General features: G+C 38.4%; 3 protein-coding genes across 3 annotated transcripts in view; 1 reads left to right on the top strand and 2 right to left on the bottom strand.

Moving 5' to 3' along the window:
* Positions 1-631: 631 nt before the first annotated feature.
* Positions 632-2,884, top strand: LOC145485648 (carbonic anhydrase-like; the record flags this gene model as incomplete). Its single annotated transcript, XM_081464285.1, has 3 exons — positions 632-979; positions 1,517-1,611; positions 2,094-2,884. Coding segments are annotated over 3 exons (936 nt in total), but the record flags the coding sequence as incomplete, so codon positions are not given.
* Positions 2,885-9,467: 6,583 nt separating this feature from the next.
* Positions 9,468-16,946, bottom strand: LOC145485013 (carbonic anhydrase 2-like). Its single transcript, XM_081463649.1, has 7 exons — positions 16,664-16,946; positions 15,841-15,876; positions 14,752-15,086; positions 13,544-13,636; positions 12,821-12,899; positions 12,244-12,410; positions 9,468-9,760 (listed from the first exon to the last, which is right to left on the bottom strand). Exons 1-7 carry the CDS (start codon positions 16,716-16,718, stop codon positions 9,653-9,655), a joined length of 873 nt encoding a protein of 290 aa, XP_081319775.1. The 5' UTR covers positions 16,719-16,946; the 3' UTR covers positions 9,468-9,652.
* A 6,882-nt stretch (positions 16,947-23,828) lies between these two features.
* Positions 23,829-27,697, bottom strand: part of LOC145485024 (carbonic anhydrase 2-like) — a 19,124-nt gene continuing 15,255 nt past the window's right edge. The window contains exons 5-7 of the mRNA XM_081463671.1: positions 25,829-25,915; positions 24,296-24,451; positions 23,829-23,936 (exon numbers count right to left, since the gene is read on the bottom strand). Coding sequence (XP_081319797.1) covers positions 23,829-23,936; positions 24,296-24,451; positions 25,829-25,915 — 351 coding nt within the window. The remainder of the gene's footprint in view (positions 23,937-24,295; positions 24,452-25,828; positions 25,916-27,697) is intronic.

Raw genomic sequence — 27,697 nt, 5'->3', positions numbered from 1 at the left:
TGAGGGTTTGACAGCGATGAAAACTGGAGATAAAAACTGGGGTGATTGACCCCCAAGGCCTGTAGTCGGATTTAAACCTTCGTAATGTCACTGCCATGTCGTTTCAAGCAACAGAGAAAAATAAAATAACGGCTAGAATTGATTAAAAGCAAGAGATTATCAAGGTACCTTGATAAGCTCTTGTTAAAAGCTGTTGATCAGTCCTTAACCGGACTTAGGCTTGTACAACAAAGGAAATGTCCCTTAGTAACATGTGTTGTCTCTCCATCTTTATAGGACCGCCGTGGTATTACGGGGAAACTGGTACGGTACCTCTGATTTTATGTCCTTCTTAGTAAAAAATTAAGGAGTTAAAGCGACAGTATACAACAAGGTGGTAGCCAAGAACAAAGATTCAGTGAAGATAAATGAATCGCTCTGAGAGATCGAAAAGAGTTCTTTTTAGCTGTGATAACATTATTGGATCTTAATTTTGCGCTTTCGTAAAGTCGTGGTATTACTAATAAAAGCGAGGTCGTGCTATCGATTTAGTTATCGGTATGGCTTAGATCGCATGGGTAGAACAAAGAGACTCATTAGGCAAGATTTAATTAAGGGCACTTATAACAGGTCAACCTGTTAACGTTGATCGTTTTTCGTGTTAGTTTATGGCCCAGAAGACTGGAAAGAGGTTTATCCACACTGTGCCGAGACCGCTCAGTCTCCAATAAATATTCGAACAAGCACGGTAAAGAAGAACTCAGATCTGAAAGGACTCCAGTTTACCTGTGGTAGAGCAGACGGAAAGGTCAGCGGTGATCTAAGCAACAATGGCCATGCTCCCACCTTAAAAATCAACAAACCTGGAGGAACTGCTACACTCACCGGGGGACCCTTGGGAAGTAGTGTGTATAGGCTAGAGCAGCTTCATTTTCATTTTGGTTGCGTAGACAGCAGAGGATCTGAACATACTGTGAACGGCAAACCAGCTTCAGGAGAGGTATCAGATTTTTCATCGCAATTTTAATTCACTGAATTCAACCCAAGAATTTATTATTTTCGAACTTCGATCAGTGTAGCCTGCGAGGTTAGCCGGCCCTCATTTCTCTCAGCTTATTTGGCTTTTGTGAGAAGTTAACCGCTCGAGAGCGATGAGGGGTGACTGTATTAACTGTTTATCTCAGAAATGTGACGTGACATCACAGCTTCAATATGCTGAAACAGTTAAACTGCAAGGTGTGGTTTTTGGATTCCACCTTGCCTCAGCCAAACCAAACCTTTATGTAGCACAGTAATCAAAATCATGACGTGTCATTGTCGAAGTGGCAAGGATCTCAAATTTTGCTGGAACCCTATTTTTACAGTAACTTGTTAGCTTTCATGTTGTGTTCTTATGGATAATTTGTCACATATAGTCTCGAAGAAAGCGTAAATGTCCAATATAACGAATAATAGCTTAGTTTTTAACTTTTTCCTTGACTACTATTCATCTGCTGTTTGGACGCCACGCTGTTTATATCTGTTTGAATCCTTTTAGCTTCATTTGGTGACTTATAACACGAAGTACCCCAATTTTGGTGCTGCTGCAAGCGAAGATGATGGACTCGCTGTGATTGGCGTATTCATCCAGGTGTGTAGAATGAGGTTTGTTTTCAAATGATATTTCTTGTTATTTTTATTAGTCGTAAGGACAAAAGAAAGATTACCTCAACCTGATCTCTTTTATACCAACACAGTTCAAGGATATGTGTTAGTTTTAATTTCCATTCATTCAAATCCAGTTGTTTTTTGACCACTTGCTCTTGATCAGAAAGTTGTTTCAAAAACGTTAATGATCAAGTTTTGTTTTCATTTAACAGAAAAATCAAAAAGAAAATCTTGGCTTTCCCAGGCACAAACTGAATAATATAAAGCAGACTGGTAAGGTTTGAACACGAGACTTGGTTACATGGGGTGTTACATGACTTACCGCCTACTCTGCCTGACAAACAAACAAAACAAAACAAACGTATATGACTTATTAACTGTGTATTCCTCTGGTGTAGCTGAATGGAACTGCTCCCAATGCCGTGATCTTCTTATTATTTATAGACATTATCTGACAATTAATTAAGAGCAAGTAACAGTTATCACGAATCAACATGCAGAATGGAAATGTTCTTAGTGAATACAGTTATTTTCCAAAAATATTGTCTTACAGGTAAACACACTCCAGTGCGGGGATTGTCTTTGCTCGACTTGGTTCCTCAGCTGAAAGATCTGTCACGAACATCTTTCTACTCGTACAAGGGATCTCTTACCACCCCTTTCTGTTACCAGTCAGTCAATTGGATTGTCCTAAAAGACCCAATTCCTGCTTGTCAAAACGATGTAAGGGATTCTTTTATTTATGGTAATGTATTACGAGGGTCTGGATCTAAATTATCAGTCAAATTCTCCGCGATTTCTCTACTAACGGTTCAATTGCAGCCGATTTCTCATTTAATCGTATCTATAACAAACTTCTCTATCATGATTGGTTCTCCGCGCGCCTATTTGTTACGTAGTCTGCGCGCGATCACGCGGGTGGGTATCCAATTACAGGTATCCAATTTGAACTGTTTATAACTGACTATCTGTTATTGGATACCTACGTGATTCGCACGTTAATTACGCGCGCTTTAATGGCTTCCTTTGCAATGATTCCTCCAGTTTTCAAAACTTATGAAAAGAGCTACAGACATTTTCTCTCTAAAAAATTTCCCAAAAGACATTTTTAACTCCGAAATTTGTTATAGATATGATTAATTAGTAATTGGACCTCGTGTCGTACAATTCAGGGAGTAATCGTGCTCGTAATTTCAAACCGACCTCACGCTTCTGCTCACCCCATTTTGAAATTACCTTTTGTTGTTGTTTTCGTCAGTTCGTTCCCGTACTTTGTTATCACTCGCTTTTCTATAATTCATTTTGTTCTATGTTCATAACTAAGTATCAATAAACCACAAAATCATTAGGGTTACTTTTAACAAAAGACATATTCTGCTTTCAGTTTGATGCTTTTAGAAAACTTCACAACCCAGAGAAGCACTCCATGTGTGACAACTTCAGGCCCACTCAGGACCTGAACGGTCGTACAGTGTCAGAATACTCCGGATAACTGTAGTTGCTGAGTTTTAATGTACTGGAAAATTAAGAAAAAACTATTATGTAAAAGGAATGAAATGTTATTATTTTACTCACGGGGGTTATGGTATCAAGTTGTTGTGAAAGAGTAGGTTATCGTTCATCTTGTAACTGGGAACAATAATAAAGTAAATTGTTGGGGTTTTTTTGTTGTTGTTGTTGTTGTTTCACGATATAATCACCTGAATTGTAGATCTCGACTGTTCGACTGTTTAATACTGTACAATAAAGATGTACCTTGTTAATAAACATTGTCTAAATTCACTCTGGTGGTTGGCAAATCATTTGCTTACGGTCTAATGTCCCTCAAGATTTTTGATATGTGTCAGTACTCAGATTTGCTTCAAACATTACCAGTGAAGCATTCTTACATTGCCCTGTGTGAATTCCATCAAAATCCGCCTGGGCGGTTCTCAAGACAGCTCTGAAACAAAAGATTTTTTATTAATGCCCCACACTCATACACTTTCACAGATTTTCTACGGAAACTCTTATTGAAACCTTTCGATGTTTCTTAGTAAATGTCAAGTGATTCCAAAAATCATATTGGTTTTCTAGTTGACGAATTCCCCGAGCTTGAGCATACTATAAAAAATCACTATGCTCTCATGCTGAGTGTCTATTAGTGCGTCCACGTTCAGGAGATTCGTCCACTGCAAAACCGAAACCGTGATAGTTGACGAGGACGCAGCTCGAGTCAACTATCAAGCATAGAAATCGAGAGCGAATAATCTAATTGTTTTAGTATAAATCTACTAGTCGTTCAAACTTTATCTAAATCCTCTTTACAGACACTTCGAAAACGCCAAAAGCGGCCCTCATTTTGTTAACAAGGGTAGACTGTTACGCTACTCACTATCTATCACAGAATAGATAGTGAGTAGCGTAGCCATCAGTGAACGGCATTCCAGATACAACGCTAGTAGATTTATACTAATATAATATAGATGGGACCCTGCGCGCGCTCTGATTGGTCAAAAATCGATGTTTTATCAGAGTATAAAACATAGAAAAAGCGTGTTTTATTGTTTTTCTCCACATTACCTCTAGTCAACATTTTTGTTAGAGACGGCGAAAAACATTTTCTTTCAAGAAATTCCTGATGGAGTTCTCTACGAAACAGCAGAAAGTTTTGAAGACGAGGCATGTAGCACTTTAGTGGTATTAAATTGCGTCAGTTTGTCGATCTGTGTGCTTTGTTGTTTCTACTCGCGGCTTGTAAAATCTGTGTTATAAAGCAAATGAAGACGCCTAAAATGTGTATTACACTGTGATAAAACTCCCCGGCCATTTGAGAACACTCGAGAAATGTAGGAAACACTCGCCTGCGGTCCGGAGTGTTTTATCACAGTGTAATACACGGCTTAGGCTCCGTCATTTGCTTTGTGATATAGATTTCACACGCCATGAGTAAAAACAACAAAGCACACAGATCGACAAACTGACGCAATTTAATACCTCTAAAGTGCTACATGCCTCGCGTTTTCTACATTTCCCTCGTGTTCTCAAATACCCGTCGTCTTTTATCACGATGTAATACACGGCTTAGGCTTCTTTATTTGTTAAATAAACATAGAGTAAGTACTCTTAGGAGGTTTGAATGAGTCTTTCCGAAAAAAAGACTGTTATACTTTGCGAGTACCGTATGAGGCTGGCCATAAATTTGCGAGACCATTTTATCAATTCTTGTGACTAGATAATTCAAATTATTATTCCATGCATTTTTCCTTCCTATTCATTGGCCAAGAGCCCAAAACGTGAGCTGCAAATAAATGCCTACAAATAATGGTCTGCACATTTGTAATAACGTCTAAATGCAAATAATATTCTGCTAATACATAATTGTCACCACGCTCGAATGAAAAATGGCAAATGGCTTCGCTAACCCGTCAGAGAGTGATTTAAATATGATATCAAACTTGGTGATCGAATGATAAAAAAGTTATTCAACTTTGCTATCGCAAAATATCGTGATTTGTCAGTGTCTCACAGATCGGCTTCGGCAAATAATGGATCTGCTCGCCACTGACAAATCACGATATTTGGCTCAACCCCGTCCAGTCATTGTTAATTATTTGAAATCAGCCAATAACAAGTCTGGTAAAGGCAAAGGGAAGGAATAAATACTACCAGTCTTTATCAAGTGATGCTACAATATTGGTATCACACAAACGCCCGGCCATTAATAAAACTGATAATGATACTCTTTACGGCATAATAGGTTACCTTAGCAACAGTATAACCCGTTAGTAACACCCTTGATCTTGGCTTCAAGCGCGTAGCGGTTTCGTTGCACCATGAGATGCATTTTATAGCAGGATAAAATTATACCTTTTGCAACGCTTCCGAGACAGTTTTATTTTCAGGGGGAAGTTACAAGTCAATTAATATATACACGTCTTAAGTGAAATCTAGCCAATCTTAAGAAAAGACAACTTTCATCTTATTCAGCAAAATTTCAATGTTTTGCAATCTAGAGGGTTTAAATGGTGGTGCAGATTATGCAAAAGATGTGCAAATGATGTCCTTCTATCATCTGTAATCATTCTGGAGTAATTCCGCTGACCAGTAGATAAAGCTCTCAAATCACTGTATAGTCAATATTCTAGGCACGTGTATCGTTTTTCATTACCAGGTCTAGCTGCAATTGTTGCGCTACAAATGGAAAAGTTGTATAAATGGAAAATTGTATAAATGAAAAAGTTGTATAAATGGAAAATACGTATTGGGAACGGTTTAGATGACAGAGGTGAAGTTGCTAGAAGCTGCTATTGTAAATATCCGCTCCGAAATTGAGGTTTAGAAAACATTGACCAGAGGCAATCGTCTCTACATATCGAATTATAATTATAATTCCACCAAGAAGTAAAATCGATCCAAAACACTTTACTAAAATCACATTCAACAAAAAGATGAGTCAGTGTTTGACTGCCACTACAAAGGTAACATTTGTTGTTCTCTGTTACTTTTTGTGTACAGAATGTTGTGGTTAATCTTAAATTGAAAAACCGACATTCTGACGTCGAGAGTTAGTTTGAAAGGAAGCTCGTAAATACGTGAAATTTCATCCGCAGAAAAACCTGCTTTTTCAAGCTTTCCCACTGAGGTGGGCTTCTCAAAAACCGTTTTTGTCAGTATTTGTCTAAGCGTCTTTTTCAATAATCTTATTTTCGCAGTCGTTAGTTTTATTTTCCTCGTAGCTATTCTTGAGTTTCTTTTTCCAGCTCGTGGAAATAGCGTTTAAAAGCCCTAAATACTGCGAAAAGTGTGTTTTAATGCCGAAGGTATGTTGGTGTCATAAAATTTCTATCCTCAGTTAACAACTCTCTTACGTATTTAGCTCCGGCCTCATACCACGATCGATAGAATACTGACTTTCCCGCAATTGTAACAAATTTACTGTTCCAAATAACCTCATTTTCCACCTCATTCTTGCTTAAGGGGGTGTGAGCTACTATCCTCTGCCACGCATTGAGCACGTATTTATAAAATAATGGTAAACCAGATAGATGCGGGAGAGTTTTAAGTGAGAAATTGCGGTTGAAAATAAGTTCTCCTCCGTCTCTGAGATACTCAAGTGGCAGTGATTTCCACATAGCCCATTCAGGAGCGGATAGTCGTTTAACCCAAGCTGCTTTAAGCGATTTGTTAATTATATCAAAATCGGCATACCTAATCCCCCCTCCTTTTTTTCACTAGTCATCCTTGTCTTTTTAATCTTCGAAATTTTGTGGCTCCAAAGAAAATCCACAATTTTATAAAATCTTCGGGAATTGGAAGAACGGCTGCGACAAAGGTCAATTTAGAGAGTGCTAGAGATTTTACTATGTTGATTTTCCCATACAGAGTCAAGTCTCTAGAAGACCACACGTTAAGACATTTTTCTAAGGAAAGCAATCTTGATTCTAAGTTTTTGCTGTAAGAGATATTCTGGTCTGTTGTAAAGCATATGCCAAGTCCATTGACATAATCCTTGGGCCAGCGAATACCAAAGGGAGTATCGGTTCTGTTCTTGTTTGAACGTAACCATAATGCCTCTGTTTTGGACCTATTCAGCTCGAGCCCCGAACACAGTCTAAACAAATCCAGCTTTCTAAATAGATTGCTGGCCGGTGAAGTATCTTCAACCAGGCAAGTAGTGTCATCAACATACTGCGATAATTTAAATTCTTTAGAGTTAAGCGATAGACCTTTTATCGATGTGTCGCTTCTAATAGCGCTTGCGTGTCTTAACAACGTTCAATAACATCTGTTATTATATGGCTGTGTCTCACAAGGACTGGGAACTACCGAATTCACGAATTTGATTGGCTGAAATCGATATTGACCGCGTTCTAGATTTTCCCATCTAGACCGGCATCTGTAGACCGGTTTCATTTTGCGTTGAAAAAGTAGCAAACTAAAATACTAAAATGTTTAACATTTTCTTTTATTTTCTTCTCAATCATTTATGGAAGTGCCAAAAAGCCTGATGACAAAAAAAGAAGTAAAGAGGACAAGCAAATTTCGGCAGGTTTAAGTTAACCTCGTCACCGTTCGCTAGCAAAATGTTGGCAAACCAGTTACATTAAACGAATTAAAGTTTTCTTCTTTGCCATATAATAAACATCTTATTAACCGAGCTAAGTCGGTCTGTATGGGAGAATCTTGACCTCGGTCGTGTGTACAGACCTCACTGCGTTCGGTCTGTACTCACGACCTCGGTCAAGATTCTCCCATACAGACCTCCTGCTCGGTTAATAAGAGCTAAAAATCAAGCGAATATTCTGCCCGATAAAATACTTTTTAACATAACCCGTTTGGTCACTGTGAATAATGCCCGGTAGTATTTTAAACATTCTAGAGGTTATTGCTCTAGTAGCAATTTTATAGTCAGTATTCAAAAGCGAGATAGGTCTCCAGTTGTCCAGTAGCGTTTCATCTTTATTCTTCTTTGGAATAAGAGGGGTTTTTCCTATTCTGTTATGAGTTTTAACGGCGGTCGTGCAATCCATTGTGAGAAAATCCTGCTCAGTCTTGACGACAGACTGACATAAATTGCATTGGAAGACGAGTCCCGCGAAACAGTAGCGAGGAAAACTAGCTAGTACTTCACGAACTGAAATTTTTCTCCCAGTGGATTGCAAGACCCCATGAGCTTTTTACAGGTGGAGATATTTCTTCGCATTTTTTCTATTTTTGAGTTGGGATGTATACCAAAACACTTAATGGCTGGTCCCGTGGGAAACATTCCCCTCGACCATTGAAGGTCTGAGGGAAAGTCATCGTGATTAAGTGCTTATTCTTGATTAGCAGATAATAGACCTAAGACAGATCTATCCGCACAGCTGGCCGTTTTGGATATCAATCGCATTCTGACGTAGCTAATTGAAAAAAACGTGAGCAGTTTTTGGCGCATAATTGGTGGTAAAATAGCCCATTACACCTAAATCGATCAAGGTTCCATTTCCATAATCAACACAGAACTTTTTACGGCTGGCAGAAAGCTTAAGGATATGAAGAGCAAAAGTTAGCAAGAGTAAAAGAGGCGAGAAAAAGGAAAGGAAAAGGCCAAGAGAAAAACATTAGATCAGGCCAGTAAAAAAAAAATACAATTTTTGGTTTATGCGCATCCTCAAAAGTAAGACATCGTAAATTTTGGTACCTAATCCTCAGGAAAACCTTGCTCCTCGGTAAGAAATCGCTTTTTCATCAAAGTTGAGGCCAATGCAGGGTCGTGGCAACCAAATGACCGAGTTAACGGCAAAAAAACAGCATTTTTTTTAGTAAATTTGGCTCTTTAAGAGTTAAGAACGCCTTTTCTCGGAGGCTCCACACTCTATCTAAGACTATAACTCCGTTAACGAACATATCCATTTCCCACAGGTTTATTTACCCTCAGCGGCTTCCCTGGAATAGGAACTGTAAATTATGTAAAGTAACAGTGTTTTAATCTCTGACGAAGGCAACAGAAGCTTCCCGAACATTCAGTTTTTTGGACAAAGTGTTTGATAAGATCAATTTTATTTTTTAATCGCTTTTAATGCAATTAATAGCATAAATTGACTGAGAATATATTTTTCACTTTTAAGTTTTCTTAATTGCTTAAACCATGGTAGGTTCAAGCAGAAAACGTTTTTTCAACGAGGAAAGGAGAAAACGAAATCCGAAACTTGAAGAAATTATCACATATTGAGCAGTGCAAAGGGAATTTTAAAACTAATATTTGTCTCTCATAACTTACCTCCTTCTAATTTCGAAACAAATGTACACCGTGGGAGTGATAACAGCAACCTTGTTGCAGGTAAACGGACACGTTATATCAATGACCCAGTGTGCTGCAGTTAGACTATATTCAGAACACAATGACGAAGGCATGGAGCAAAGTCATTTTATTTCCCACACAACTCGTTAAATTAAACCCTTTTTAAACCTTTTTCACACGATGATCCCCCTATATTTCACCGCTACATCGCAATTATAGCACCTTTGATGTAATCTCAATTAGCTGTGCGGACTAGACGTGCGGCTATCCAGAGTATTTTGAGACTTTACGGCCATTTAGCGGCTGAGGTGGCCTGAAGTTGTCACACATGGACTGCTCCTCGTGATTGTGCAGATATCTCATAACGCCCAGCTGAAAGGAGAAAGAATAGCAATAACATACAAGCTCCAGTGGCTCAATAGGAGAATCTTTGTTTACAATATTTGCCTCATTACCATAAGCGATACAGTTTCTGATGGAGCTACAAAGAGATTAATATTGAATATTGAAAGGGCACAGCACGATTAACTGTCCCAAGGAATTTGAGCGCGATGTATTGAATACTTTTTGTGCGACGCGGTTTTTAAAGCTCAAAATTTTACAAAGAATGTATGAGCTCATTAGCGCTTTTGCCACACAGAAATTTTGATGTTTTCGAAAGCCAATTTCTCCTCGAATATTACACCCAAAGAGCCAGAAATTTCACCACTTACTACTAAGTTTCACAAGCTCTTTAAGTTTTTCTAGTAAAATCGTGTCTAGCGTAATACCTTCTATGCGCAAAGTCGAATGTTAATGGGAAAAATGTAAACAATGACGTCAGCAAAGATTCGCCTATATGATGACCAAAGGGTATTAGGTTTATAAGTATGGGTTATTGACCAAGTGTGAGGTCAACATGACTGGATATTGGTCAAGTTCTTTTTTTTTTTTTTGCGTGTTTATGGACCGAAACGGAGTCGAGGTCCATAAACTCGCAAAAAAAGAACGAGGCCAATATCCAGCCATCTTGAACGAACAAGCTTGGTCAATAAAGGATTTATTATATGGCCTTCGGGGAAATTTCTCCTGCGGGAAGCGGCGGGTAGACTCGAGCGGGCAAGATAGCACCATCTTGCCCGCTCGGGTAGCCAATCACAGCGCAGGATTTCTTTCATCTTGCCCGCTCACGGAGCTAGCCATATAATAAATATGGGTTATTGACCAAGTGTGAGGTCAAGATGGCTGGATATTGGCCAAGTTCATTTTTTGCGAGTTTATGGACCGAGACGGAGTCGAGGTCCATAAACTCGCAAAAAAAGAACGAGGCCAATATCCAGCCATCTTGAACGAACAAGCTTGGTCAATAAAGGATTTATTATATGGCTTTTGGGGAAATTTTTCTTGCGGGACACGGCAGGTAGTCCTGAGCGGGCAAGATAGCTCCATCTTGCCCGCTCGGGTAGCCAATCACAGCGCAGGATTTGATTCATCTTGCCTGCTCGCGGAGCTAGCCATATAATAAGAGTGGTTACATTTTAGCATGGTTGAGACACAGTACAATACAACTCATATTTAAGAATATAACGCAAACAGTGGTGATAAACATTCATATTCCATCGCATTTTAATACGGGACTTAACGTTTCGTATGCTAGTCTACATACATTTCCAAAAGTGACCGTTACAATTTTGTGAAAACTATCTATATCGTAAAAGTGAGAGGTCTGGAACCTAGACTGAGAACAACGATCTGCAGCAGTACGTTAACTTGTCTAGACATCACGAGGATTAACAGCTAATAAAGCAACAACTTCTCACTACTGACATTGACATTAAGGGAAGGCTCTAGCTCTTGAATGAACAGAGTCTCTTCAATTTTGCAATGAAAGTCAGTTTTGCCGGACGCTAAAATGTCAAAATGATCCCATTTGATGTTGTGACCAGCGGTTTTCTCATAATCAGCTGATGAATGGTCACTTTTAGCGAGGGCCTTGAAATGTTCTGTTTTTCTGTCATGGAGTCTTCGTTTTGTTTTGCCAACGTAAAATTCGTCACAGTCCTCTTAACCAGATTTATAGATGACTTTGGACCTCTGTGAGCGGTTCAAGCGATCTTTGCATGGAAGGTAAGATTTGATGCGGCGTGTGTTTTGGAATATGATCTTGAGATTGAGAAAAGATTAGAAGTTGTACACACAGGTTTTCAGACGTTTCGTGACTTGGTTACTGTGAAGACCTAGTTAGGGTAACACGATTAAGATATCTTTTTGGGAACTGTAGCTTGAACAGGGTTATTTGGCTTGCTTTTGTTTTTGTTTATTCAAGAGCTAAAGCAAACGCTTAAATGTTTTTCAAGTCAACCGAAATGGAGATGAAACAGATATAACCTTAAAAGATTTCTTCTATAGGCGAATCTTTGCTGACGTCATTGTTTACATTTTTCGCCATTAACATACGACTTTGCGCATAGAAGGTATTACGCTAGACACGATTTTACTAGAAAAACTTAAAGAGCTTGTGAAACTTAGTAGTAAGTGGTGAAATTTCTGGCTCTTTGGGTGTAATATTCGAGGAGAAATTGGCTTTCGAAAACATCAAAATTTCTGTGTGGCAAAAGCGCTAATGAGCTCATACATTCTTTGTAAAATTTTGAGCTTTTAAATCCGCGTCGCACAAAAAGTATTCAATACATCGCGCTCAAATTCCTTGGGACAGTTAATCGTGCTGTGCCCTTTCAATATTCAGTATTAATCTCTTTGCAGCTCCATCAGAAACTGTATCGCTTATGGTAATGAGGCAAATATTGTAAACAAAGATTCTCCTATATTAAATACATTTCCCTCCAGTATGGTGTTGCAATAATTAAAAAAATCACCTCTCGTTCACCAGCAGAAATTGCCTTTTTGAGCACAATCCAATTGACTGACTGGTAGCAGGGAGGGGTGGTCAGAGATCCCTTGTACGAGTAAAAGGATGTTCCTGACAGATCTTTCAGTTTGGGTACCAAGTTGTACAAATACGCCATAGCCGGAAAGTCAGCATCTGTGAAAGAATAGCTCAGACTGTAAACGGCGATCTTTAATAACGTCATTGTTCACATTTTCCCTCATTAGCATATGACTTTGCGTAAAGATGGTTGCACGAATTGACTGTAAACAGTTGGGGAGCTTGGGAATTTAGAACATGGTGAAAGTTTAGCTCATTGGGTGTAATATTCAAGGAGATACTGGCTTTCAAAAACCGCACAATTTCCGGATAACCAAAGCGCTAACGAGCCCATGCACTCTTTTAAAGTTTGAACCATCCAATTAATTTTCACAAGATTGTGCTTAACGTAGACTCGAGCAGATCTCACGCATCTCTATACAGGGATAAATGTGCTCACAAAGTCTTAAGCTCTCAAGACCGAGGGTTTGTCTCAATCAGAAACAACAGATAAATCTTACTCTTACCAGGCTTCCTTATCCTCCACATTGACATGGCCAACATGCGTAACGAATAACTGCTGTCATCATCGTCATCATCACCCCCCTTCATTTAAAAATAATTACAACATTATTACGCTCGAGAAGTCTTGTACTGAGAGGAACTGTTGTGCTGCATCGACGCATGATTAATACACTTAGCAGTAACAAAGTATATAGAGAGTATATTACATGGTGGCGCGAAGAAATCAATTTTATTTTCAAGTGGTAAAAACAATACTTTACGAAGCCAACAGCGAGTAAGTAAAATATTGTTTTTAACTCGGGAAAATAAAGTTCATATCCTCAAGCCACCATGTAATTTTCTTCTGATTAAATGGTAGACGAATTGACTCTGACGAAACAACCATTAGAAAGCGGGAAATGACGTCATCAATATTCTCACTTGTAAGATTATGGATGTAGTCTCGCATGAATTTACGAGTGATGTATTTTCCAGTAAAACACTCGTGTGTATATGATAATTATAGATATTACGCTCTGTAAATTTATGTTAGTTCCGTGAGTGTTAACTTATCTTGGTTATACCTTCTTTAGTAAATAACTTTTAATTATTCAATCAAAGCTAGTCGGGTATTTCACACAAATTTGAAATGGTGATGTTTTTATGCTGCCATCTGTTTTCAGTTTCTTAGTTGTGCTAAACTGATCATAATGAACTAATTTTGGGACCAGATTAGTTTTTCATACCTGAAGGAATACACCAATAACAGACAAGCCATCGGTTTTATCAGCAGCAGTAGCAAAATCGCGGTACTTTGTGTTATAGGTCACCAAATGAAGCTACAAGAGAAAAAGATATAGACCAAGAAAAGTCAGAGTGTATGATAGGTGAAGGAAAAATAAAGTTAGTAAATGGACTGGCTGAATATTAGACACCAAAATGCGCTGAGAGAATCAAGGGAGGATGCCAAAATTTGCTAAACACAGCTCGGATAGAAATCTTCTACTCTTTTTGTCTCGTTCTTTCACGTGTATTGATAGCAGATTCAATATTCAGTATTAATCTCTTCGCGGGATGGGGACGAAGAAAGAGGGCAAAGGCCCCGCCCCCGGGATCGTCGCCTTCCAACACCTCTGCAGTTTTTTTATTAATCAGGGAATAAAACGTTCAATTGTTCAGTATTTTAATGCAACTGTAAGACTTCAAGGACAACAGTACGTGTTAGTTGATTCTGATTATATTTATTTCTTTATATTTGTTTTAAACAGTTTGCTAAAGGATAGCTGGGATCGCGGCGGACGTGCCACCAGCCGCGAGCGATGATAGGTGCCTGTTTTCGCAGGCTACTTTTTCTGCGAAGAATCAAGACATTTTAAATGACCATGCATTGCATTTTAAGCTCGCAAGATCTGTCTTGAGGATCGCATCATTTGAATTTGCAAACCTTAAGTATTTCAACTCCACTTTCATGAATTTAAAAAATGCTAGGCTGGTTTTAAATGCGAAATGCAAAATAGTCGTGTTCAGGTCAGTGATTGTTTTGTGATAAATAAAATATAGTTCACCTTGTCGCTTATATTTATATCCTTACAAGTAATGAAGAAATATCTAAAATTGAGAAAACACACCTTTAAAACATCTACAAGTTTCTCTAGTCCCTGACGGACAAGTCATCGTTCGACAAACGCCTCGTCTTTCCCGATGAACTCATCCATGGCACTTTCGAAAACACGTGTGTCAAATGCCCGGGGGTCGCCCCGGGGTACGCAAATGCCCAGCCCCCGGGCCGCGATAAAATTGCAGATGCCCCACCCCCGGGACTGACAACGTGAGCAAATGCCCCGCGGTTGCCCGGGGGGGATGGGCACTGCTGGAATTGACTGATGCATAAATTTTCCGTAATATCTGACTGACTCTTGGAAATAACATTTAAGTGTTACAGTACAATTGTTACCTCTCCGGAAGATGCTTTGCCGTTCACAGTGTGTTCAGATCCCTCGCCGTCTTTACAACCAAAATGAAAATGAAGCTGTTGCAGCTTGTACTTGCTATTTCCCAAGGGACCCCCAGTAAGTCGACATGTTCCTTTGGTCTTGTCGATATTCAGTGTTGGAGCGTGTCCATTGTTGACGATCTTTCCACTGACATATCCGTATCTGTTATCGCAAGTAAAGCTCAGTCCTTTGAGATTTGAATCCTTCTTTGCCGAGCTGCTATCAATATTTATGGGAGACTGGGCTTTTCCTTTACAGTGTTTTGATACCTTGTACCAGTCCTTTGGACCGTAGCCTGAAAAATCACCAACCTTGTTGTTCAAATCTTTCAGTCCTCCTCATTATTACTATATAGCTTTTATAAGCAGTTGGTGAAAGAGTATGTGCAGCCTACTGACAGACTCAAACTATTAAAAGTATCTCTGCGTTTAGTTTAGATATTTATCTACGCTGATGGCGTTTATCCCCAAGGTTGATGTCATACGGTCGCCCCTGGAGAAGAGATGAGGGGAATTGCCATTCAGTCTGATGGACGCGTAAGCCTGGGTTCGAACCCACCCGATGGCTCACATTTCGTTACTCAGACTTCGACAGAATATCAACACCAACAGAACGCAGACAAAAACAGAAAGGGGAGGAATACATTAAAATTTAACCGTACTGGGGGGGGGATGCAATTATTGTTCATTCCTAAAGCATGTATTGATTACAAAAGATCACGGGCGTAAATCAAACCTTCCCAACACTGATATATTCGTTCAAATACACATTTTTACAGGAAAGTGTTTAAAAAGGTAAAAAAGTAAAAACAAAACGATTTCGATCGTATCAAGAAAAGCGGGTGCATTTTCTCTTATAAAAGGCTTTGTTATACGATCCAAAATCACCCTGATATGGCCATTTTTGAACAATGGTAGCAGAAGCTTTAAAATACATCTTCAGTGAGATATCAATTTTTTTTTACTTTTTTGACTCTTTCAAACATTTCAGCCTTGTAAAAATTAGTTACAAACTCAAAGCAAACTGATATTATGAACACATTCAAATACCTGTAGCTCCAGTTTCTCCGTATTTCCACTTTGTTCCTGAGAAGAGGGAGAGAAAGGGAAACACAGTTAATGCCTCTTCTCTGTGATCATAATGAACGGAATGTTTTATTGCATAACAATAGATGGAGATGTCAGCACTGTAAGCAGTACTGTAAGCAGCTTCCGTTAAAAGAAAAAGATAACGACCTAGTTTCGTTAAATGGTCTCATCGTTATTTTCTTGACAAAATTCCAAAAATTGCATTTTGCATTTTCTGGCACTAGTTAACGAATAATCCTGTGACCTATGAGCCACCTGTCACTGGAGCCTTGTCACGAAGGAAAAGAGGCTTTGGAGAAACATGAGTTCATTGGTTAGATTCGTCAACTAATTCAACGGGGCTTTCCTGCTCGAAAATATGTACTTTTTGACCTCTAACTTGAACCGTTCGATCAAATTAATAACAGACCCCTGGAAGTATGAAACGGGCTTTTGGTGGGAAAATTTTCAGTGATGTCCTCTGGAACGAAAGATGTGAATTCATACTACTTCTGACCAGAATTTGTACAATCGAATCTGCATACAACGACCCTGAGGGTCCGAGTGAAGAACAGGTCAGAAAAGCACTGCTTGAAAAGAAAATCGATAGTTTCAATCACCGTTGAGGTAATGATTGAAGCGTAGTCATTTTTTTGCATATATATCAGTGTGCGCTTTAGAATGTTTCAAAGCCGTGGCACCTGCTGGATTTTCCTTCAAAATTGTTCAATTGTTCACATTGTAATTCCAACAGCCTTAGTATTTTTATTATGCCATTGAACAATCGTGGTTAAATGGATCCTACCTTCAGAAGCAAAAGCCACAACGACGAAGACGAATAATACTACAACTCGAACCATACTTTCCGCTATGAAACAAGGAGAACGAAATAATCTTTACAATAAGAAAAGTGTATAAATATTTTAAAATATTAGTCATAGATACCTTACCCATGGGTCCTTCAACAAAAAAGGCTCCTCTACCCGGACTTACCGAAAAAAAACGCCACGCTGCGAAGGCGGCCACGATAAGAAACTCCCTCTCGTTCATAAAACGCTACCTCACCTCTCGAGACTTAATTATTCATGATGAACTTATTAGAACAAAAGTAAGCATTTAGTTGTGTTGTATTTCATTTCCTGTAAGGGGGCTAACCATTGTGCAGAGAACATTCAAAACGGGGACAAGTTTCCGAAAAATTCGAGAATTTTCGAATTTTTCAAGTAAGTACCATGCAACCAAAACTCCCTCAGATTCTGGGAAGCAAAATCTAGCCGAACGAAACGACCGTCACTATTACAACTTACTTTACGCAATACAGCATTGCAAATATAACGTATCTTTGGAAATGTATGCTACACGGATCTAAAACAGGTGTAACTATTGCGACACTGAAGATACAGGTGTCCGTCATAAAATTTAAGAATGCTGTCTTAGTGATTCTGGTGCTTTCTCGACCTTTCGGGATCAATTAGATTAAAGGATTGCTTGTATGTTAGTCCATGAGAGGAAATTCATCCCTTTAAAACTGCTATCGCACGGCAGGAATATCCATCAAGGATATCCATATGGTAAAAGACTGGAGACAAGACTGTAAATGTATGGTACACGGATCTAAAACAGGTGTAGTTATTGTTACACTGAAGATGACGGGTGTCCGTCATAAAATTTAAAAATGCTGTCTTGTTTCAGAAGTTATTAGTGATTCTGCTGCTTTCTCGACCTTTCTGGATCAATTAGATTAAAGGTTACTTGTATGTTAGTCCATGAGAAGAAAATCACCCCTTTAAAACTGCTATCGCATCGCAGGAATATCCATCAAGGATATCCATATGATGAAAGACTGAAGACAAAAAACGTTCCTCAAACGACTGAACAAAGAAATAACCTACTTCGAGTATGATAAACTGGGTCTTTTGTTTTGTTTTGTTTTGTTTTTTTTTGTTTTGTTTTGTTTTTTGTTTTTGTTTTCTTGTTCTTGTGTTTTGTTTTTTCTTTTTTTCAGGAAGAACTACTTCCCTACGCATTCACCTAATCATAACTGTTCCATTTATGAGATGTTTTCGGGCTGATCACTCGTACTGGTAGTTAACTTTAAAAACCCTTTGTTCAAATAAAAGAATATGCTTCAGACTAGTTAAAAAGAATTTATACCGGTGTTAAAGGGCACCGAATCGCATTGGTCTTTGCCAATGAAATGTTATCACCAAAGCATACCTCTCAATGCATCTAACGTATGAGTGACGATTAACATCCTTGGCGCTTAATTGGAAGAAGCAGAAGATTCTTCCATCAGTGGAATGAACGAATGATGTACAACCTGTGCAGACCATTTATGTTAGGGCTGAGCTGAAGAAAAGACCGATATGATAAAAGTGGTGACACTAACACGAGAGCATTAAAACCTTTTGGGATGAATAGAAGAAGAACTTTGAACTCTGTCGTAAAATGTGAAGGTTGACCAGAGTTGCGAAATTCAACTATTGACAGAGGTTGCAAGCAGTAAACCAAGTTGATGCGCCCACACGTAAAACATAAACATGGTCCTATGAAAGTCTTGACACAAAAAGCGCTTGCAGTTCAAAAACTAATGTATTCATCATTTGAGCAATCAGTTTAGTTCCTCGAGAACCGACACATGTCCTTTATGCATTTTCTTTTTGTTCATCGCAGTATTTTTAACTACTTCCGACATTTTTTTTTCAGTACTTTCCACCTTGTCTAGGTTTCATGAGGTCATTGGTGTTTTGCGGTGTTCTTTTCCACTTAAACCAAGTACTTACTACATTGATTTGATAGTATTTTTAGAACTTTAGTAGCCTTTTCAACGGGTTTGTCTTTTTGTAAGGTTTGACAAGAGCGAAATAGTGGTCCGTTGTTCAATAGAAGATCTAAACTGTGAGATCGTTTTGATTCTAAATGAAACAGCTCTAAAAGACAAGACCTCGTTTGGACAGATGTTATATGCAAGACTTTACAGTTATTGCACACATATCCTTTGTTATTTCAGGGTAGGTCTGCGTTACCAGGTGAAACATCCCAAGAAAACAAATGTTCGTCACGAAACAATTAAGTGATTGGCAATCTCCCGTGAGTTCATTTTGAATGTTTAACCAGCGGTGGAGGGGATTTTTTTACTCGTTGGAGTTTACTATATTTAGGTGCGAAACATCATTTCACGCTTTCCAAACCTTTATTTTCTTTTTGTAACTGAAGTGATTATATAGTGAAAGAATGAAATGTAAAGTTCATAGAACTGAGATAATATAATGTAGCAGAGATATTTTTAAGTAATGTATCTAGGTTGGAGTTCCAAACCCTCCAACCAAGATGTAAATCATCTAAACGTTTCTTTCCCATCTCGTTCTGTTTTTTTTAAGTTAAGTAGACCAAGGCCTTTCACTGTCCAAGAAGAAAAATCAGTCGTTTAGGACTTTGTCTCTTTACATTGACTACTACCAGCTGCTCCAAATCTGATTATGACAAAGGATGAAACTTAACTTAAAGTTTCTCAATAAACCCGGCCGGCATATTATTTCATTATTTTTGCCTTTTCCTGTACTTGTCACCAAGTGCCAACTACAGGGAAGGTGTACAAGACCACTCTAGGTGTCTGAACGCCCGATATTAAGTGCAGCTCCCCTTACTGTTCTAATTTTCTGTCCTTTCAACTTGCTAAAAGCCTTATCTAACTTTGCTTTTTCATAGATATGTTATCTTTGTAAACTCACTCACTCATCCTCTTCACTCCTGTGAGTGGAGCACGAGGCTACTATATCTTTGTTAAGCGTTATCCCAAATAATATGTAGGGTTTCCCGAGCTACAACTCTGATATCATGCAGTTAAAGAACCCTTCTACTTAGACACTACCACACTTAACCCAATATTCCACAAGAATTTTCAAGATACTGGACTGGAGTTGTAATGGCTCTAGGACACCCCTCCCATGTCAATATTTTTGTGCGCAAAATTGAAGCATCCATCTTTCAAAAATTTGTATATTTTGGGTCAAGCCTGATTTTCTTGCTTAGTTCTAAATGTTCAAAATTAATGTTGCAATAAGACGTCTTTCAGTCCATCAATTTATCTTGTTCGTTACCCATCACATAAATGAATAAACAAATGCCATCAGATTCGTAACGTGCAACATAATTTTGCCACTACCTTATAAGTACTCTACTACAGTGGAAAACATTGTCCGATATTCAGCGCGTAAAACAATCATAAAGGGACACTTACCTATGAAACTCTTACCCTTGAAAATGATTGAAAATCAGGTAACATTTGCTTATAACCACCATTTGTTTGTTTTAAACTCGATTAGTTCAAACTTTAGCAGTACGGAATAATTTGATTGGCTGACGTTCAGGGATCATGTTTACTGACACTCTTCTTCGTGTCTTAGAAAATACCGCAAGAAAATGACACTTTCAATGAGTTGATATTCCTGTTTTAAAATTACAAAACCTTTGTGTAAATCTTGAAAGCAAGCTGTTTCAATTCGGTTTCTTTATCGAAAACAGATATCAGAGCAATAGCCGTGCTTGCATAGGACTGCATAAAGTGTCGATAAGAAACTCGTTTGAATCTCTTGACATGACCTACTTAACTTGTATCAGTTTGCGAGGTTATTAGTTTGAAGTCGATGTTCAGCAAAAGTAAAGAGACATGAAGGAAGTATATAAGTGTAGACGTTCATCCCTAGGCAATGTTTTTTCCGATTGAAGACGTTCTCGTTAAGAATAAGAAATTACACTGAAAAAGGTCATTTCAGTAACATTCTTTAACATTCTACGTTTTATTTCTTCAAAAGACCTCCGAAGATAATTTTTACTTAGCATTCTGTTAAACATTTATAAGCAGTGTATAAGAAATGCATTGTTAGGAGAGATTTTTTGATTTTATTTGTGTGATACCTTTATTTCAAACTGTAAATAGGTTTAAATATTTTTCTATTATTTGTTCATTTTTTTAATATTTCGTGACATATCTGTAAAGAAGCTGGTGCAGTTGTTTTAACTAAACCATATAACTAAGTGTATGTTCCACGTTAAATAAAGTATTGAGTTGTTTTTATTCTATTTTAGACATGGATATTTCGGCTCATCAAGTAATGCATGAAAATGACGCATGTTCACAGAGACTGTGACAAGAATTATGTTCGACTGCAACCTACTTTCTTGTTTGTCCATTTATTTATCGTAGTCGGTGCACTTCTATTAAAGCGAATGTGCGTAAGTTTGGTAGCATCCAACAAAACGATAAGCAGGTGTACTGCCACTTATTTTTCCTTCGACATAACAAGAATATATGTAACTATCTATATAGGTAAAGAACGCATTTGGGATCGTGTTGTCGCACATTTTAGGTTCTATAAAACAAAACGTTATGGGGCATTTTATGAAGCGACTGTCCCTTGGGGAAGTGTTGGGCCTTTATCTCGCTGTAAAGGTCATTCACGAGAGCTTGCTGAGTTCAAACATGCAAAGGTGTAAAAATTCTGGGTAATTCAGTACTAGGTAAGTCTTATGCATATGAAAGATAACGAAGTCGTTGTCAAATGTTATCTGACTTGCGAATGGCTGACTTGCTCTGACAAGTCGCGGTTTGTCTCTCTTGGGAGAGCGTATCAGCTTCAATTCGTTTCCATATGGTTTCCATGGTCATCCCGAATGCAGAGCTAATTATGAGCTTCAACGAAACCTTCTCAAAAATGTTGATGATTCGCTGGTGAGGTTGTGGTTTCAACTACGAGCTTTGTCAAGGGATTTTGAACGATTCTAAGAACCCGTGCACTTTCTCTATCTTCATATCAGGGGACAACCCGGTATAGCTCCAGGTTTGGTGATTCCGGTGTTGTTGTTTGCTGATTCTGTGGACTATCGCATCTACATTTTACCCATGTTGTTTTGCCTTTCGACCCACTTGATCTGGCAAGATGACCTCCATGAAAACCAATTACGGTTGATGTAGCTTTCTCTAAACATTTTAATTTTGTTATTTTTAATTTATTTTGAAGATGGGTCTAGGGGGCATCCATAGACACTCTTCGAGAAGGGACTTACGTAAAAATCGTTTGAAAATATCGGTTGAATAAAAAACAAGATACATCAGCTTATAGTAAAGCTCTAAAGATGCAACAATGACGACGAGGATGGCTAGAGGCATCAATTTTGTTGCAATCTCTCGTTTTGATCCGCATACAGGTGTCTCCTCGCTCAGCCAGAGATGGATGGTACGACTGAATAAAACAGCTTCGCCTTCTTAACGTACCTATGAATATGGAAGACCCCACACGCCATCGAGCTCTCTTACTCCAATTGTCTTGTTTGATACACGAGCCCAAGTCTCCAGATTTTAATCTTTCAATTTTTGTAAGCTTTCGACACGCTACCTGGCACAAGGGTATACAAAGAATTTTACACCTCGCCGTTAACAAACTGACTAAAAACTATGTAATGTTCGAAACATAACTGTTTAGACAAGCCAAACAACGAGACGAGACTCTGGGTCACTTTCACATCCGTTTATGTCACCTAGCAAAAAGCCGCGAATTCAGTGATGTTGATATGGAAGTCAAAACTTCAGCTCGTGAAATAAAGCTGCCTATTTAGATCAACCCAGGAATTCTAAGAATAAAGAGTATGCTAATCGCACCTGTCGCTCACAAACACCCACTCTTGTAGTTGGCCGGATGGTGTAAGCGAAACAAAAAAAGGGTAACAAGCTCTCCATTTGCTTAAACCCAGCCCCTATCACGAGATTTCCATAAAGGGAACCCAAGTCTCTGCAGAGGAGGGAGGAGTGATACCCATTCGCCACATCTCCAATTTCAATTCCTATGATGGCCTGATTCCCTCAGAACAACAAGATCAGTAAAGCGAATTCGATGATGACGACGATAACCACGTGGAGGTTCCTCAACAAGAAGAACAACAGAAGCGACGCTATCCAGAATGCGAACGGCGGCGGCCTCACTATTTTATGGAAGGTAGTTCGGTCTCTATTTGTTAATTCTGTAGTTTTGTCTTTGCTTGATTTCTTTGCCCAGGTTGCCTTTCATGTATCATTGTCAAAAAGAGCAAAAAGTAAATGCAAGTGTAAAGATTTCTGATTAAATTTAACTGATATGATTTCGTAACGACCTATTTGTTCTCCCGCTTTTTAGTTTCAATATTAATCGATGTTTCTTCAGTATGACTCCTGTCTAATGTTCCTTCTCTTGAAAACACTGAAACTGCGCTGTAAAAGCCCGATTATTAATTCACTTATCATTAATTTCGAAAGTTTTAGAAAGTCTTTTCCCTTGTAGCAACAGTATCGTGTTAACAGCTTGGATTATTTTTTACACGAAACAAATTCAAGGCATGTCAAGTAGGTCAATGAATACAATAAATAAATAAATAAATAAACAAATAATAGGAATAGACGCTCTTCGTCCACTGTTTCCAGATCGAATTGGAGTTTAGAAGAGTTGTTTTTTTGTGGAGGAAGGAAAACCGGAGAACCCGGAGCAAATCCTTCGGAGCAAGGCGAGAACCAACGACAAACTCAACCCACTTATGTTGCCGGGTTCAGGATTCGCACATCGGGCCACATTGGTGGAAGGCGAACGCTCTCACCACTGCGCCAACCCTGCTCCCCACAGTGATCCACAGATCCGTAGTGATGGACAGGGTTCACTTTTTTTCAGTTAATAAAGGATAACAGCAAGCAACTTTTTCCAGGTTTCAACTTCTTTTTGCCGCACTTGCTGACTATGCACGATAATTATAAGAATTAAACTAGTAATCTATCTATCTACTTGGTAAATTTGTCATGAACAACCTCATTTTAGTTTTTTATTTCACTACACACTGTGTTAAATTAAACTTTTACATGCTTTACACGATGATACCCTAACAGTTTACCACTATATAACATTTATAGCAACTTCGATGTAGTCCCGAGTGGTTGTGATCAGCCGAGCCTATCCAGAGAATTCTGACACTGTACGTCCGTTTATTGGCTTAGGTGGCCTGAAGTTGCCACACATGGGTTGCTTCTCGTGATTGCGGAGACCTCTCATAGCGTCCAACTAAAAGAAAACAGGAATCTGTTAACACTACAGCACAAGCTGCAGTGACTCAATAGGATACCACGAGGTTGTAAGGGGAATTGAAATTACACTTAGAATTAATACCTCACTCAGTCACAGACTGTAGATTACACCCTGCACTTTGCAATGTCATAAACTTACAATCCTTAACTTTTTGCCTAAGGAAAGTTTTTATATTGCAAAAGGGCCAGTCTTTTCTAAACCATTTGGGAATATGGATTTATTCAGCCCACGTTCACCTTTTACAGGCGCATGTCATTAAGACCAGGCAAAAACGTTTCCTATTGTATGTTAGCACTCATATTTGAAGTACTGTTTTGAAATAAAACATCGTTCACCTCTTTTTTATGAGCAGAAATTGCCTCCTCAAGCACAATCCAACTGACCGACTGGTAACAGGGAGGGGTGGTCAGAGATCCCTTGTATGAGTAAAAGGAACTCCCTGACAGATCTTTCAGTTGAGCCACCAAGTCGAACAAGGACAAACCATTCACCTGAAATTGTTGATCTGGAAGACAGTATTTTGGGATATAACTGTACTCACCAAGTCGTAGAGTCCGTTGCCAAGGACCTAAAACTGCTTACTATACAATTGTTATTTGAAACAATGAAACCGACGTTGTTTTCACAACCAAGTGTTGTTTTCATGGCAGACCCGAGTTCAACTCCACGGCCATAGATTTAAATACCATGCTGACCCCCTCTGACATATTCGTAATGTTCTACATCCTCTTTACAGTAGTTTTTTTTCCTGAAACCCTGTTATGGGAAGGGATAAATAAATACTCGAATTGAATTCTCGTTTCGTTTCAGACCTACAGTTTAGCAATGCAAACGAAAGAAAAAAACAAAAAATACATCACTGCCCTTCGACCCCAGTTACTCAAAGAGCAGATACATGTACCCTTTGGATGTACATTTTCTTTTTAAACCAGTTTGGTTTTCATTTTGCTTTCTTTCGGAATGTGCTAATGCCAGATAGAAATCAAATTTATTAGAGAGATTTTAATTTATGCTGCGACATATATCTGAGGACGTAAATCGTCGGGACTGACCCCTGTGAGGTTCGAATTTTGGTCAGCTTTGGTTCTTTTCGCAGTTCAGAGACTTTTTCGCTAACGTCGATAGAAGAGAGGGTGCATTCCTCCAATATGAAACAATCAGAAAAAGAGAAAATGGGAACCTTTATGAGAGACACAAGCAAAGAAAAAACACTCATGGCAGTTCCTCGCACCTTCTCCAACCTAGCGTTCTATGTGATTTGTCTTTACAGATCATATGCTACAGATAGTCACTCGTAGTTAACAGTATTACATGCAAATAGTCGTTTAATACACGTCAAGGAATCCGATATTTTAAAAGTTCTAATTATGCAAAAGTTTGATTACTCTTTGGATGAGGGCTTTTGTTAGGCCTGGTTCACACTAGCGACATTACGACATAACGACATAAGAAGGGGTTTATGTCGTTATGTTGGCAATGTGAACATCCTGACATAACGACATAGGGAAAAAGCTGATCTTTTCCTTATGTCGCTATGTTTCTGTTGAAACAAGTGTGAACATCATCGACGTAACAACATAACAAAGAACCAGTCAGAGCGGCGCAAAAATTGTAGAACCCAGTTCACCACCAGCACTATTTTCAGAATAGCTTCGACTGAGCAAGAATTGACTGTTGCCGAGTACAAAATATTGACGGCTCGGATAGATGAACAAACACCTGCCGAAGCGGTTTGCTGCTATCTTATATTGTATGACAAAAGTATGAGGGGATTTTAAAAAAGACGTGCCTCCTGCTCCATTTTGTCGTTACGTCGTTATGTCGCTATTGTGGACCAGGCTTTATACTTTTAAACTATAATAATTAACGATGTTGTCCTTACCCTTGTCCCTTATCCTCCGCATTGCCTTAGCCAGTCTGCGTAACGAATAGTTGTTGTCATCATCATTTTCCTCCTTTATTCAAGAGATAAATAAAGCATCATTTCGCTTCTGAGAATTTCAACACTTAACATCTATAGAATTTTCATTGCAGCTGGTTAGCCTCGCCTCGGCGTGTAGTATATGGTACAGTTCAAGATCAGACACGCCGTTAGTTTTTCCGGGTCGTTGAATATTCTCCTACAAATCTCCAGTAAAGAGATTCATTTTAGATTATGTAATCACGACCGTCGCCAATGTATATACTATCCCATGTCACGATTACATCGCACGTCCTCTTTGATGCAAAGCGACAGAAATCGATAACCAGAATACAAAAAACAGTTTAAAAATACCCAGAATTTGGAAACTCTTACAAAAAAGAGACAAGAAACCGCTAAACGTCTCAGTGTCTCTCATTCTTCACCTTATGAAAAATGTGTCGTCGGATACTGTTAACTTACTGTAAGTAATAAGATAAATGTACTCTAAGTAGTAATTTATTGTAAGGGTGTTCTTTAGTTGTAGTCCAGCTGTTAAGGGACAAAATTGTTCGTTTTTTGATAAAAGCATCAAACTTGGTAGGGTTACTAACCTCTATAAGACAAATATTTCCTGATATGGACCCATGCCAAATTTTCTTCCAGAACCATGGAATGCGCATGTCAAAAATATGGCATGCAAGGGCCTTACATGTAAACGAGGCTGATGCAAAATACCAATTTTTTTTGCCTTCTGGGACTACTATGCCTAGTGTCTTGCTTTTCTAATACAACAACAAATTAACCATTGCCTTTGAGTCTTAAATTATGTCACGTGATAGTCACGTGACCATTATGTTTAATTACCAGCAAAGCAATACGCACTGATGAAATCATCACCATTTTTAAAATTACCCAAGAAATCATTCAAACTCAGAATTAAAAACAAACTACCAAGTGTTCTCGAAGATGAAGATTCTTTCATTGAGGTTCGCAGGATCATTTCCAAATTAAAATGCCAGTAGCAGTAGTAAAAAAGGAAACAACCAACCAACAATCAAACAAACAAACAAACAAACAAAATGTTATCTATTAAATCACATTCTTTTCCCACTATTTCTTTTTATTTTATTTACTTTTTTCTAACTTTCTATTTCAGTTTTCTCTATTTGTCATAGTAATAATAATAGTAATAAAAGTAATAATAATAATAATAATAATAATAAATCATTTGTAACTATCGATAGACTGGCCCGCCTAGGCTAGCATAGCTATCCGCGGGCCAGTCCAACTGTAAAATGTAGGTTTTATTAAGAAATGAAATGATGATGATAAATTTTGATGATTTTTTATGTACCAACGTTATCATTTGCAATGTATATTCTATTATCTAGACTAGGAAATTCAAACCTTGAATGTATGTTTTGGATGTGCCAAAAACGTAACATGAGAACTATGCATCAAATCGAAGCTGAGATACAGAGTCAATTTATATAGGTTTGATTGACATGATTTTCTTGAGTTACTTGCTTACTGTGTTTGAAACACCTTTTCTATTTCGCGTTTGAAACTTTCAAATATGCCGAAATAGATCAGGTATGTCACAACACTAGCTGAACTTTTTGGTCTGAAGGAAACGTTTTGAAAAACAGCTTTCATTGGCTATAACCTTCCTAAGCATGCTTTTAGAAACACTAGCTGAATAGAGGTTCTTTTAGTTGTAATTTCCACCACAACTGCACAAACCGGTACAGTCAAGATTAGCCTTCAAGCATATGTTAATTTTGTGAGAGAACAAGAGTTTCCTATCACTTTGCTGCAGTATCTTTCAAAGGAA

Source organism: Orbicella franksi, chromosome 4 (assembly GCF_964199315.1).
Source record: "Orbicella franksi chromosome 4, jaOrbFran1.1, whole genome shotgun sequence".
In the NCBI taxonomy this organism is placed as follows: domain Eukaryota; kingdom Metazoa; phylum Cnidaria; class Anthozoa; order Scleractinia; family Merulinidae; genus Orbicella; species Orbicella franksi.
The sequence above is the reverse complement of the archived record's forward strand: the minus strand, read 5'-3'. Positions and strand labels throughout refer to the sequence as shown.